The sequence below is a fragment of the Rhinolophus ferrumequinum genome, chromosome 17 (assembly GCF_004115265.2).
Source record: "Rhinolophus ferrumequinum isolate MPI-CBG mRhiFer1 chromosome 17, mRhiFer1_v1.p, whole genome shotgun sequence".
Classification (NCBI taxonomy): domain Eukaryota; kingdom Metazoa; phylum Chordata; class Mammalia; order Chiroptera; family Rhinolophidae; genus Rhinolophus; species Rhinolophus ferrumequinum.
In genome coordinates, this window is record NC_046300.1 from 37,346,275 (window position 1) to 37,361,751 (window position 15,477).

The following is a 15,477-nucleotide window of genomic DNA, read 5'->3' on the forward strand; positions in this document are numbered from 1 at the left end:
GTCTTTTTTTTTAAGAACCACCATTTATTAACTAGTACTTATATCTAATTACTTTCTCTTTTTATCTTTATTAAGAATTTCTGGGGAAAAAACAAAATGTCAGAATTTGTGGGATTCAATTAAATCAGTAATGGGGACATTCATAGTTTTTAAATACTTCATGTAAATAATGAGAATTACAAGAACTGAATTAAGTATTCAACTCAAAAAAAGAAAGTGAACCAAAAATGGAAGGCAATAAATATAGAAAACCCCAAGTCCTAGACCTTTCTCAAGTCACATGCTGCCGAGATGGAAGCTAACTGTCACATCATTCTAGATTCCCTTCTGGATTTGCACTGCTATAGGATGATGAGATCCTGGAACAGTCTTTGGATTCCATGGCTCCTGATTCAAAATGAAGGGCAACAATCTCCTCAGGTGGCCCGGGCATTTAAACCAGAGACAGGACAAAGGTGTGTTTTCCCACAAGGCTCTTTAAAAATACTTCAATACTAGCAATCCATTACGCAGCATGAAGGGCAACATTTGTGCAACTCAGTCCCTAGTAATTAATTAGTAATTAATAATTAGTAATTAATACTAAGCTGAACTATCCCCAAAATGACCTATATATTGAAAACTATACATAGTAACTATGGTCACATTAAAATTAAGCCTAAAGCTAAAATACAATATGCAAAAGTCAACAGTTATATTAATCTCAGCAATTCAGTGCAAAATTTTGTTTACCAATTTTAGTATTTAAAGCAATTTATTTCCTGAAATCTTATCTACCATTTTCAATTTCAATTATATTTGACAGACATTAAGAGCTGAGCTGTTACAAATTTGTTTCATTTGTAACAAATGAAAAGCAAGCATACATAATTATATATACAATAATGGCTTAACTTTGTAAAACAAAATGTAAATATGCCGTATTTTATTCACCAAAGTATTTATAGTGGTAGTAATTCATGGAAGGCAAAAATCCCTCTTACTCATCTTTATAGTGCCATTTGATAGAAGAGCGCCTGGTACAAAGTAGGTGTTCAATGCATTTTTGCTGCAAAAATTAAAGTAACATCTGTCTTCAAAAAAAAGGGTTCTCAATCAAGTAAATACATGAAATTTTAATGTTTGTATCTGAAACATACAAAGGCATAAAGGCAAAGTCAATAATACCTAACTAAAATTCTCTACGTAAGTTCATTATTACAAAGTTAAGTCTTGAGTAAAAAAATCCAACTTTAAAAATATGGTCTTAAAAATCACGTATCTACATATATACTAAGACAAGTCAATTGTTTTATGCTGCACCATCATCATCCACTGCGGCATAAATGGCTTGATTCCTCCGCTTAATTTTCTTTCTTTGTTCAGGTTCATGTTCATCACTCAGCCTCTTCAGTGGCACTTCGGTTAAGTCTTTCCCATCTCCCGACTCCACAGCCTCACCAGGGCTCCCCTCTCTGCCAACTGGCGAACCCAGAGTGTCATCAGAAGATACAAACATGGAACCTGGCAGGATCCTGACATCAGAGAAGCTTGCAGAAAAGTCAGAAGCTTGATCAGAAGAAGGTTCTACAGATGGTGTATTCATGTCACTATGTGTACTTACAAAACTATCATCCTCTTCCTCTTCTTCATCTAACATGATTTCATCTGGATTAACAGAGGACAGGGCAGATGTGTCTGTGTTACATTCACTTGGATCTTCTCCAGAGTCATTGCTCTCCCCTTCCTCCTGTTCTTCATATTCACCACACAAGTGATGTTCTTCCTTGGTCTTCTGAAGACTGACATTAATGTCTGTGATGCCAAGTTTGGCACAAAATTCAGTCGTCTGAGGATTGATCCTATGAACCAACTGCATTTGTGTCTGTGGCTTGCTTGGGTCATAACAAGCCGTCGTCACGCTAAAGTTACATGGAACTTTGAGGTCATGATTCAATTTTTCCAATACTTCATTCATAGCTTCTTCTGTTGCACTATAATCCCACCTATAAAAGTCCAAAACAATAGCCTTTTATATTTTATCAGCCTCAGCTACTAAATGATGAAATCTAACTAAGGACTTCAGGTGCAAGGATAAAAAATAAACCATTTCTCAAAATGCCATTCAGTAAAATTATAGTTAATTTAGCAAAAGAGCATTTTGAAATAAAAACAATTCTTAGAAAAAGGAGTCCTTAACTCACACCCTAAAGCGAGTATAAATTATTTTAATGTGTGAACCAAATCTCTACCATATTATAGCTTTGTGCATACTTAATCACTTACACACTTAATTTGGGTTGATGCTCAACCGTCCACTTTCTTATAAACCTTGAATTGTTCTTACATTCATTTAACAGTAATTCTCTTAATCAAAAGGGGGGAAAAAAGGGTGGTTGGCGGCACAAAAACTACGCATGCAATGGGAGGGCAAGTCCTAAATAAAGTCAGACTTACCTTGTATGCAGGCCATTATTTTCAGGCATATTCCATAGGCGCGCAGTCACATTAATGAGATTGTTAGTAGCCCTGAGAATGGCGAGCCATTCATTATCATACTCTAAGTAATCAGGAGCACTGGAATCATGATCTATTTCTAATACCTATGGGAAGAAATTGGCAATTTTAAGAAATACATACCTATTTTTATTATTCTAAGGATTTCAATAAAACAATAAAATTGTTTAAAAATTTAATTTAGTAGCCTAAAAATATTAACATAAACATTTCCAAAGAATTCTCAGAATACATAAGTTACAAAAAGCACAAATTAATAATGTAGGAAAGGAAAATTAATTTATTTTTTTAATCATTGGAAAAGTAAAACTATATTGTAAAGTTATTTCATTTTCTTTTTACCTGAAGAAAGTCTCTGTGTGGTAAGCATTTGTCCAAGGCTAAAAATTTGGTTGCTTTGGCAGTCTGTTCTTTATCCGTGGCCTAGACAATATGAACCATAATTTAAGGAAGAATGTTAAAACATCATAGGTAATTCATGCATTGATAGGATGAAAATAATCTTTGTTACACATACCCCTAAGTTGTGTGTCAAAGGAACAACTGTTACTTTTCCAAAGCAAGTTAGTTCGTTCTATATCCACTTGTACAACAATGGGCACTTAAAACTCTAGGCTTCAGTTTCCTTACAAAACACAAAACAGAAACTAATGATGACAATGATGTTAAATCAAAACATCTAACACAAGGATTAAAGATAACAGAAGGGCTTAAAAGTAAATTGGCAGATACAATTTTTTGAAGCAATCATAGAAAAAAACTCATCATTACCTTGGCTTAGGCAAAGATTTCTTAGACTCAAACATCCAAAGTAGATGCGATATATTCAAAGAATGAAATACTATTCAACAATAAGAAATGGATGAAATACTAGTACATGCTACAACATAAATGAAACTCAAAAACAAGCAAAAAATGAAACCAGATGCCAAAGACTATATATTTTATGGTTACATTTACATGAAAGGTTCAGAAAGGGCAAATCCATAGACACAAAGCAGATTAGTGGTTGCCTGGGGCTGAGGGTGAGAACAAGGATTGACAGCAAACAGACACAAGCATCTTTCGGAGTGATGGAAATATTCTAAAATGGGATTATGTGATATTTGTACTAAAAAAATAATCACTGAATTATACACTTAAATGAATTTTATGGAAGTTATATACCAATAAAGCTATTTTGAGACAAGTGAATTGTCAGAAAGAAACATGGTGGGGCGGGAGGGGTCAAAAGCATGAAGGTCAGTAAAAAAGTGACTCCCTAAAAACAGTGAGGCAAATGGAGGTAAAGACAAGGAAGCAAGCTATGGGACGTCCTGCTAAGGACCAGGTATCAAGTCAGTGCTGATGAGGGACTGAGAGAGGTGAAGGCACAGAGATTACAGGCCGATATTGGCAGCTGCGCAATTCTGAAGAAAGGTGATTTTTGGTGTTGGAAAAGGGGTAGAAAGAGAAGAGTGGCCAAGTCAGAGGAGGTTGAAGAACCAAGAAAAAGGGATCAAATATGTCATTAATGCAGAGATAAAAGTCTCTGAGGTTGACAACAGAAGATGGAATGGGGGAAAAGTAGCAAATCAGATACTTCAATAAAAATCCAAGAGCGTCAGGAGCCTTAAGAGACAGAAGAGAATAACACGGATGTCGAAAAGGTGACCGATATAAATAGATGACTTGGATTTTGGTACTGGCCCAAAGGAAAATGAAAGGAGTAAGCTTGCCTCCTTCTCCCAGTGAATCTGAGAATAAGTCCACTCTAGAATGGGCCTACAGGAATGTTTCCAGAGAGAACCTTACAAACAGTGTTTGAGGAACACCGTTAAAGTGTACCTCTACCACAGAAAAGTGTCCTGTCAAGTAAGTTCGGGAAGCACTGCACACCAAATGCCACTTTTGGATAAAGGCCACACCCATCAGTACATTAAAGACTCAGAAATTCTACAGAAGCTTCTGAGAAAAAACAAACTCTGTTAACCCAGCATTTTCTAAACATTTTCCCTTCGAAATTCTTTATGGGAAAAGTCAGAGTTCTGTCAGAATTGGAGGTGAAAGAAAGAACCGCATATTTCCGTAAGAGCCTAATTATAAGTATATTATTCTCTACCTCCCATCAAGCACCATGATCCATACAGTTAACCCAAGAAAAACTCTGGGAGTCATCCTAGATTCTCTCCTCCCTCTGTCACCAAATCCTGATGATTCTAGAATCTCTCTAGACCCTGCTTCACTGTGTTACCTCTTCTCCTTAAGTTAGAACCTCATCTGTTGCTTAAAGAGCTTCCTCTGCTTCCTATTTTACGTTACTTCAATCCATATGTAATACTGCTGCCAAACTAATCTTTCTAAAATGACAATCTGATTTCATCATGCCCCAACTTTCCCCTTTACCTTCTAGTAGAAACCCAAACTCCAGAGCACGGCCCAGAAGGCAGTTAGGGTCTCGTTCCATCCAGCTTCCTCTCTCGCCATGTCTCAGCCACTGGAACTATTAGGTTGGTGCAAAAGTAACTGCAGTTTAAAAGGTTAAAAATAATTGCAAAAACCGCAATTACTTTTGCACCAACCTAATATAATAGCTGCGGTTCCCCCAAGGCACCATGTTCCCAGACCCCTAACCTTTGCACACACTGGTCCCTCTTCCTAGATTACCCTTATAATCTGCTTCTTCCTGGCACCAACAATCCCTTTGGAAAAGCTTCTCTACCGCTTCATCTCTCTGTCCACATCCCCATTTCACCATAGTCTAGGTCCCATGCTCCCACAGTACCCTCACACATTTTGTCACAAATTTGTTCCACTATTTTACCATTGCTTGTTTGTCTCTTCCCCTCACTGGATACTGAGTTACTCATAAAAGGAAAGTTATCTTTCATTTATTTCTCTAACTTTAAAACTGTGCATAGCCCATAGATGTTCGATAAGTGTTTGTCAAGTGAAAGACTAAATACTGTGTTCTCTACCTGATGCTGCATCAAGGCTGCAAACTTCACGTGGAGGTGTGCGGAGAACCAGTACGTAGGTTTTAAGTGCTCTAAAAGCTCCGAGGCGGCAGGACTTCCTAAGGTGTTGTTTTCCACTTCTTGTCGGAAAAAAGACTTAGTCTTAAGAAGCTGCTTCTTATTTCCATAATGATATATACTTCTTGGCCAATCATGAGATAAGAATATGTCCATAGGCTGCTTCAGCTTTAACAGAAAAAGAAAACTCTTAAAAACAGATTAACCACAAGCAAATCTGGTCTCCCTTCCCTCCACCACCATCCAAACATGTACCCACTTAGGTCTCTGAATTTCCGTGTAATTCATCCTGAGGATACTTTCTTATTTATTAAGGAAGTCACAGAAATACTGAGCTGTTCATTCATGGAGGTAAAAAGAAACAGCTTTCTTTCAGCCTCACAAGTCACCCTTATTTTCCGGGAGGGCAGGTCAACAAGACACACTTTGATTAGACTGCCATTCAGCTATGGTCTTTAGCAGTGGATTTCTGAAATACATAACCATTGTTCCTTTGCCTTTTCGGTAAAGAAACTACTGCTTAACTGGAAAGTAGATGAAACTAGGTATTTTGTTTGAGAACCCATTAAAAGATCCAGAGACACCAGATTTCATGAGACCTCTAATGTAAATGATACCCCACCTTTTTCTCCTAATGGACTCACATAGCACCCACCAAAAAAACTATTCACTGAGTAAGTTACATTTGAGGTATTAAGGTAGCTGGTGTCTTCATGGGGGGGATAAAAAATATACTCCATACTTTACTCATCCCCAGCATCTTCAAGTAATCTGAAATGAAACAAATAAGACTTGGAAAACTAAATTAAAATGATGTAAGTGTCTGAGAAAATACAAAATATAAGAAACAGATGACTAACCACTGAATAAGTGGTATGGGTAAGAAGTGCAATGAAAATTCAGAGAAGGCTGATGACCTTAAACTAGAACACTAGCCGGGAAGTGGTATCAAAGTTGGGTCTTCGAAGACTGGTAGGATTTAGACGAGTGAAAGGGAAAAAGCTCTCAGAGTAAGGAATTGTTGTGAATAGGCAATAAAGAAATGCCCACGAGAATCCTGCTCCCGGAGGCTGTATGGTCTGATGGGAAGGGCCTAAGTCCACTCAGGCAGGCGCTACCACTTAACTACTTGGCAAGTCTTGGGCACCTTACTTACCTACCTGAGCCTTGGCCTCTCATTCTTAACGTGACAAAGTTAGAGTAACACCTGCCTCACAGAATTTGAGTGGTGGTGATATGAAACGTGTGAAAACTGCTTAGCCTGGTGTCTTTTAATGGGTTCTCAAACAAAACACCTACTTTCATCTACTTTCCAGTTAAGCCAGTGTTTCAACACCACCTTCATGATTTTCCCATTATCTTCTGTCATCTTTACTGCTATTTATTTTCTCCTTAATACCATTATTTAAAATAAAATATTTTAATATTTTTCTTTTTTGTTTGTTTGTTTATAAATTTTACTGGGGAATATTAGGGAACAGTGTTTCTCCAGGGCCCATCAGCTGCAAGTAGTTTTCCTTCAATCTAGCTGTGGAGGGCACAGCTCAGCTCCACATCCAGTTGCCATTTTCAATCTTTAGGTGCAGGGGGGCACAGCCCACCATCCCATGCGGGAATTGAACCAGCAACCTTGTTGTTAAGAGCTCGTGCTCTAACCAACTGAGCCAGCTGGCCACCCAATATTGTCTTTAAAGTATCACTTTATTCCAATACATATTCATTAGCCTTACCCTAAGTAATAATATCTGAAATCAGGGATTAAATGTTTTATTACTTACTAAAATAAATTTATGACCATAAAATAATTTAAATGTTCATCTATGAACCTCCCAAAACCAACTCGAGATCCTACTTTTCTTGGAAGTAGTATACCAAAATGATCAAAATATGTTTTGGTACAGAATTACTTTAAGTCTGCTGTAATGTACTTTTGACATACCTGTTTTAATTTATACACTTCAATGCTTCTCACATGGTATATACTCCTTACTGTAGCTGAATTATAAGGGGGGCACTCAAAATGACCTTAAATTGAAGAAGAGAAATAAGCTGTATTCAATACCTTTAAATACTGCAAATATAAATACATACAAGTATACACAGTTCCCCAAAACTTTGTCATCAACGCTTTTGATTCTTAAAAGTTTAATAAAAAATACTGCTCTTAATATGCTGGTATTTTCCGCTAGTAAGTGGTCTCAAACGATACATGTAAATAATCAGGTGCTTGTGATTTTAAAAATTAAATTACATTTAATTTTAGAGCACATTGTTTATTAGCATAGTTTAAAGTTTAAAAGATATCATCAGAAAGGCATAGAGTAAAAAGTGGATGCCTAGGGCTGGGTGGGAGCAGGAGTTAACCGCAAATAGGCACAAAACTTTTAAAGATATAAATGTTCTAAATCTGGTTGGTGGTAAAATCTGGATGTATAACTATAAATTTACTAAAATGATTGAATTGTATTTATAATGGTATATAAATTTTACCTTAAATAAAGCTGCCAAAACAAAGGGAGGGGCCCTCCTATTCCTGTCCCCCAACTATTAGTAACCCTAACTAGAGGCAGCTAGTGTTAATCAGGTTTTAGTATTTTAGTCCAGGGATATCATCTATGCTTATAATACACCTATTTCTTTATCCTCTCTGTTTTTACACAAATGGCAGTCTACTTTATACATGTTCTGTGCCTTGTTTTTTCACTTATTTTGGAGTTCTTTTCGTATTACTTACACAGAGCTGCTTTTATCTTTATTTTTTTTTTTATGGCTTCATAGCATTACACTGAAGTTATACCATGATATAGTTAACTCGTTCCTCACCTTTTGTTATTACAAAACTGAAATAAATAAATTTGCATACATCATTTTGTGCTTGTGGTACCATATATATCTGTAGATAAATACCTGAAAATATACTGTGTTTCCCTGAAAATAAGACCTATCCAGACAAGCAGCTCTAATGCGTTTTTTGGAGCAAAAATTAATGTAAGACCCGGTCTTATATAATAGTAAAATAAGACTGGGTCTTACGTTAATTTTTGCTCCAAAAGACGCATTAGAGCTGTTTGTCTGGCTAGGTCTTATTTTCGGGGAAACACGATAATAGAACTCCTGGGTTAGAGTACTTTTATAATGATTTCCACAGATATTACCAATTTTCCCTCCACAGAGTGATTCCAATTTGCACACATACCTGGCACGTATAAGACAGCCTATTTTTGCATGCCCATGCCAGTAGTTTAGAATTATGAACAATGCAGCAACGAACAGAGTTGTGATTTAACAGCTACATTGAGGATATAATTTTTAGCTGACCAATTTAATTCAAGAAATTTTGAAATCAATGTGAATCCAAGCTATTCCTTTAATTTTAAAATCAAGGTATAATTCATTCAGATACAGTGATGAATAAGTACCGCGTGGAACACAGCTGACCCTTGAACAACATGGTTTGAACAGTGTGGGTCCACTTGTACATGATTTTTTTTTTCTAAAATATCTGTACTGTTTTTGATCCACAGCTGGGAATCCACAGATGTGGAAGGCCAACCATATGCTTTGATCTATACCATTTTATACAGGGGACTGGAGTATCCACAGATTTTGGTATCCATGTCAGCGGTGGTTGGGGGTGGGGGGAGGGTGTCCCGGAACCAATTCCCCATGGATACCAAGAAACAACTTAAGTTTTGAGGGAGTCAAAAGTTATACGCAGATTTTTGACTGTACAAGGATTGGTGACCCAACCCCTGCATTATTCAAGGATCAACTGTACTTATACAATGGAAAACTATTTACAAATTAACATGAATAGTTACATGTACATAGTTTACAAATTAACACGAATAGTTACAATCCATCCTGGATTTCAAAAACATATTAAACAAAGAAACAAGTTTACAGAAAAAGACACAAAAAATGATACATTTATATGAAGTTTAAAATGCTACATGATAAACTGTTTAAAGCTGTTACATATATGGTAATAATGTAAAATAATCAAGTGAATGATAAAAACTAAATTCAGAATACTGACTGCCTGGTGAGGAAAGGGAGGGATAAAAGGAGAGGAATGGGACTAAAGACAGATGATAATGAACTACAATTGTATTTGTGCTGTTTTATTAAAAATCAAAACTAAAAATGGCAAACTACTAAGACTTGATAAAGCTTGACGGTGGATATACACATAATACATCCTATTGTTCTCTATAGTTTCATATGTATAAAGTATTTTAAAATATAAATTTAATAACAAATTAGTTCATAGAAGAAATCCAATGAAAAAGTCAAACTACCGTGTTTCCCTGAAAATAAGACCAATCCAGACAATCAGCTCTAATGTGTCTTTTGGAGCAAAAATTAATATAAGACCCGGTCTTATTTTACTATAAGACCGGTATGGTATGGTATGGTATGGTATGATATGATATGATATATGATACCAGGTCTTACATTAATTTTTGCTAGACTAGACTAGACTAGAGCTAATTTTTGCTAGACTAGAGCTGATTGTCTGGCTAGGTCTTATTTTTGTGGAAATACGGTATATGTTATGCTTAAATTACTCTGGGGCATGCTTAAATTACTCTGGGGCATAAAGTTTAAAAATGATTCTCAGAACAATACCTTTTCGATAGTCATGAGATTTGAAGATACCAGATATTCCACCAATCCTTACACCTCGGTATTTTACTACACCTGCTAAACCTGAAAAATTACACAGTTAAATAATATCAGTACAGGCAAAAGCAATCTCTTTACTAACTGAATGAACAGTTTAGAAGCCTAGAATTCCATGCAGTCCTAAAATTATTTGAAAATTAAGTATCATGATGAAGTTACTCTTTTACATAGCAATATGCCAACAATATATAAGGTAGACCAGGGAGAGGAAGCCTAGAAGCAGATCAGGCAAGAGACTAAGCAGAAAGAAAAAAACAAATGAGATAGGATGTGTTAAGAGGGAAATAGACATAAATTGGTACCTAATGGAATATGAAGGTTGAGGTGGGGGAACAGGGGAGTGTCTTATGATAGATTATGTTATATATCTGAAAGTCAACAGGTATAAGGTATAAAGAAGCTGGAGTTTCTGTATTTCATTTCTGATTGATCATCTTCAGACAATTTCACCTTTCTATAATATTGCAGTTGTCAAAAGATGATCAATTAGTAATGAAGTACAGAAATTAAATTCCTGAATTATGTTATCATCAGTAGAAACACCTGTAAAGATTTAAGTAAACAGATGAAAGGACTGTATAGTTTAAAGGGACTAAGACTAAACCTGAATCTAACCAGGTCTATAAATCTAAATGCAGATTATCGGCAATGAAAAGGATAAAAGGAACATGTTAAACAACACAAGGAATTCCAATACATAAATCCAGAATGCAGGAAACTCTACAAGAAAATTTCCCATTTTCTTCAACAAATAAGTGGCACAGGAAGGGGGGGAAAGAGAGAGAAAGAAAGGGGACAGTTATAGCCTAAGAGACTTCAGAATCATGACAAATAAAATGTGTGGACCTGGTTTGGATCCTAGTTGAACAAATAATTGTAAAACAGACATTTTTGTGATAATCAGGGAAATATAAATATGAACTAGGCAACAGATAATAAGGAATTACAGTTACTTTCGTTCGGTATAATAATGATACTATAGTTGTATTTTTAAAAATCCTTACTACTTAAAAATATGTACTGAAGCATTTACAGGTGACATAATCTCATGACTGGGATTTGCTTTAAAATACTCCAGTCACCTTCTCCCACAAAAACGTTTAGGAGGAGAATGGGTTGAAATAAGGATGGCAGAATAATAGTTGTTCAAGCTGGTTAATAAGTACAAATATTCATAACACAGGTATCCCCCATTTTTCCAAAGCTCTTATTACACCACTTTGCTTTTATGAAAGATCTACATCAATATCTGTTTTTGCTAACTGAAATAAATGTGAAGAGGATTTTTGCTTTCAGGAAAAAAGGCAAAAAGCCACAATAGCGTTCAGCATTTGTTTTGCAGTGAGCCTTAGAGAGGCAGCACGCACCCCAGGCAGCGAGAGTGGCCCTGTCAAGCTCCTTCCCCAGGAACTACACTCAGCCTCTCAGCATCAAGCTGCCTTAGCTTTGAACTGTGTCTGAGCATCTGTGCTTTATCTCCATTTATTTTGTGCATATGTTAGCAAGATGTGTCCTAAGGTATCAGAAAAGCCTATGGGAGCTCATAAGGCAGTTATAATTTGCGTAAAAATGGATGTGATTAAATGTATTGGTACGATTTGGTAGCTTATTTTCTGGGTCTGGGAACACTCAAAACTTTTCCATGTAAATTAGTGGTAATTGTTTTTTTTACACCATTTCGGCTTATGAAAGGTTTCTTAGGAATGCTCTACTTTCAGATAGTGGGGGACACCTGTACTATTCTCTATTTTTGTTTGTGTTTAACACTTTCCATTATAAAAAGTTTATTTGTTTTTAATTTCATAAAAAGAGTGGGAAAAAATTCAGGGATTGCAAATAATGTGTAAGATCTTTGAAGTTATGTTAACTATTACTTAAAGCACTAGATGAAGCATGGATATATTTGCATGATTACCTACTTAAACTAACTATTTTAATTAAATTTCCATGACTGACTACTCAAATTAAGAGACATACCCAAAACACGATACATGTCAAGATGCTGCCCATCTAGTATATAAATCTTGACAGACTTTTCCATCCCAGGGAACCAAAAACTTACCCAGGAGCACATACCTAAATAATAAATGTTGGGTGCTACCCAGCCACCGTAGGGTAACTCTTGCAAGTGATTTGAGGCTTCATGGTTTCCTCCAATGAAGATTGTGAGAACTGGGGCCTTTTTCTCTCCAGAGTAATACCTAGAACATAAGAGTAAAGTTGTCCGTTGGCATAGCAGAAATTAGGCACAGCAAAAAGCCATTAGACATGCCTATATACCTAATTAGGCATAACAAAAAAGCAAAATAAGGTCCAAGGGGAAAATCTGAGCTCATCCTAAAAAGTTAGAAAGTTCTTGCTAAAGGAATTGCCCATCCTTATCCTTACCCTTAAGAATAAAGGGCTGCCACCTTGGGTTTCAAGCCAGTGAGGTCAAGAACTTTGTCAGTTCCCTGTTATAAACTTAGCTTTGAGACCGGGAACGAGCCCAGGGCAGGCGTCCCATAAAAACTCCAGGATCATTCAATGAACTAGTCCCCGAGTCCTATCAAGTACAAGGTACATTAACCTGTCAGCTTCTTCCTTCAGGTTTGCCCTCAGACTGCGACCCCTTCCCCAACAGACAGGTGAAAAAGACAGGTGAATGAACAGAAGAAAAGTGACATTCACTAAACGCCGGTTCCTAGAAACACAGAGTGAACAAAGACGGGAACACAGGGAGACAGCCAGTCGGTGGCAGAGGGGATTCGAACCCAGTCCGGCTGCTCTTGCTAGTCACACCTCGCACCGCCGGGGCCAGGGACCCGGCCGCGCACCTCACCTGTAGAAGGTCTGCATGTGGCGGTACTTGGGTGGCACCGCCATGCAGCGCAGGTCCGCCTCGTTGCGCACCGCCTGGAAGTCGCCGCAGCACAGCAGAAGGTCTATGGGCCCCGGGCCGCGCCGCTCCGCCAGCGCCAGCGTCTCATAGATCTTGTCCAGCTCGCCGTGGCAGCAGCCGGCCACAGCCACCCGCATCCTGCCGGCCAGAGGTGGGGAGCGCGGCCCGCAACCCCCGAGAGCAGGGCAAGTCCAGGCCGAAGAGCAAAGACCGGGCTGATTGCTCAGCTCCCGCCAACATTAACAGAGATGCCGCCTCGTTGACACTCCTGCAACATAACTCACTTCCGGTTCCCAAATCTCGCGAGACAGGGATCGGGAAGGCTCGGTTAACCCTAAGATTCCAGAGAGAGCCTTCAAATGGACCCCGGCTTTGCCTGCCTTCGCGGATTTTTAGTTTTAACAGCCTGACAGATAATAAAAATCACAACCAGGAAAAAAAAAAAAGAAAAAGAAAAGAAAAGAAGAAATAGTTTAGTGTGATAAAATTCAATGAAGCTAAACAAGTGAACGGAAGCGATTGGCTAATTCTCTAAGACCAGCCTCTCACAGCAAAGGTAATTGCCTGAAAGTGAATTAGAAGTTAAACACAATTTTTTTTAAAGAAACCCAAAATAAAACTAATTTAAAAACAAAACTTAAAAACTGAGGATTTTTAAAATTATCGCTACGAAGAGTTTCTAAAATTATCAGTTTTTTTTTGTGTTTTTTTTTTCTTTAAAGGGGCCAGGTACTCTTCATTTTCCTAGCAAATAGTTGTTTGCATAAGTAGACTGCAAGCTCAACGAAAGCAGATGAATGTCTCCAAAACGCCCAGGAGGGAGAAGTACCAAAATGACAATTGAAGAAGAGTGGCCAAGACAGAACCAAGCAAACAAAACACCTCTGGCAAATTTAATCAAGATAATACAGAGAATAGTTAATCTAACTCTGTTCATCTTTTAAAAAACTAGATAAACAATATTCTACAAACGACACCAAAATTAATGCAAAATGAAGCAAAAGATATAGGCAAAACAACGGCAATAAAAAGACACTGAAAAAGTTGTCAAGACATAAATCCATTAAAAGAGATTGTACCCAGAGTGATGTATGGGCAATTTATTTCAAATTTACAAGGAAGATATAATTTTCATAATATTTAAATTGTTCAAGAAGATAGAAAAAGATGGAAATCTAGTATTTCCAATTATTTTTTAATATTTTGTTTTCCTTTTGGATTGTATTTTTGAAATATGAAGAATCAATGCTTTTTACAACATTGCTAAATTTAATTTTTTCCATTTGATTTTTAACCTACAGGAATTCTTTTTCTGGATCCTTTTTTCCTCCGTGTAAAAATTTTTAATTGAGGGTTAACTTCAAGTAACATGAACAAATCAAATCTTAAGTGCACATTTTGATGTATTTTTACATATGTAGTCACTCATATAACCACCACCCATATCAAGATATATTTCCATCATTCCTCAAGATTCCCTTGTGCATCCTCCCAAGCCCCTTCTCCCAAAAGAAAAACACTATTCTAACCTCTGTCACTATAGATCAGCTTTGCTTGTTTTAAACTTTATATAAATGTCAATATAGTCTCATACCACTTAACACAGGGATACTTCTGAGAAATGTGTTGTTAGGTGATTTTGTGTTTGTGTGAACATTATAGAATGTTCTTACACACACCTAGATGGTATAGCCCACTACATGCCTAGGCTATACAGTATAGCCTATTGCTCATAGGCTACAAACCTGCAGCATAAGACTGTATAAAACAACACAAGATTAAATCAAGCAGAAGATAAAATGATGCAATCAAGAAACTTCGTAAAGATGTATGAGACTGCTGCCAGTGTAACACAGCATACTGATTGATAATAAACTTTTATATGTAGAAGGAGTATACTCTAAAACAATGATAAAAAGGATAGGATAGTAAATATATAATGTAGTCATTTATTATCATTATAAACTATTATGTTCTATACATAATTGTATGTGCTATACTTTTATATGACTGGCAGTGCAGTAGATTTCTTTACACCAACATCACCACAAACACGTGAGTGATGCATTGCTCTAGATGTTATGACAGCTACAATGTCACTAGGCAATAGGAATTTTTCAGCTCCATTGTACTCTTATGGGACCACAGTCGTATATGAGATTAGTCATTAGCCAAAATGTCATTATGTGGTGCCCGACTGTATATATTACATTTTCTTTTGTGTCTGCCTTCTTTCACTTGACTTAATGTCTGCGAGATCCATCCATTAAACTGTGCTATAGATAGATATAGACGTAATATGCTGTTTCTTATTGCTGTGTAGTATTCCATTGTGTGAACATATCACAGTTTATTTATACATATATTTGGGTTGTTTCTAATTTGGAGCTATTATAA

General features: G+C 36.8%; 1 protein-coding gene across 1 annotated transcript; it reads right to left on the reverse strand.

The window, feature by feature from the left end:
* Positions 1 to 1,095: 1,095 nt before the first annotated feature.
* Positions 1,096 to 13,354, reverse strand: DBR1 (debranching RNA lariats 1). Its single transcript, XM_033133291.1, has 8 exons — positions 13,021 to 13,354; positions 12,276 to 12,400; positions 10,143 to 10,223; positions 7,450 to 7,535; positions 5,454 to 5,678; positions 2,839 to 2,919; positions 2,437 to 2,582; positions 1,096 to 1,985 (listed from the first exon to the last, which is right to left on the reverse strand). Exons 1-8 carry the CDS (start codon positions 13,215 to 13,217, stop codon positions 1,292 to 1,294), a joined length of 1,635 nt encoding a protein of 544 aa, XP_032989182.1. The 5' UTR covers positions 13,218 to 13,354; the 3' UTR covers positions 1,096 to 1,291.
* Positions 13,355 to 15,477: the final 2,123 nt, after the last annotated feature.

What these genes read in the sequence shown, in the direction of transcription:
- DBR1 (XM_033133291.1), bottom strand. Translation starts at nt 13,217, where the DNA reads ATGCGGGTGGCTGTGGCCGGCTGCTGCCACGGCGAGCTGGACAAGATC. An exon ending in AAGTGTATAAATTAAAACAG is followed by an intron (nt 5,679 to 7,449) that starts GTATGTCAAAAG and finishes TTTCTGTTAAAG; the next exon opens with CTGAAGCAGCCTATGGACAT. An exon ending in AATAATGGCCTGCATACAAG is followed by an intron (nt 1,986 to 2,436) that starts GTAAGTCTGACT and finishes GGACTTTTATAG; the next exon opens with GTGGGATTATAGTGCAACAG.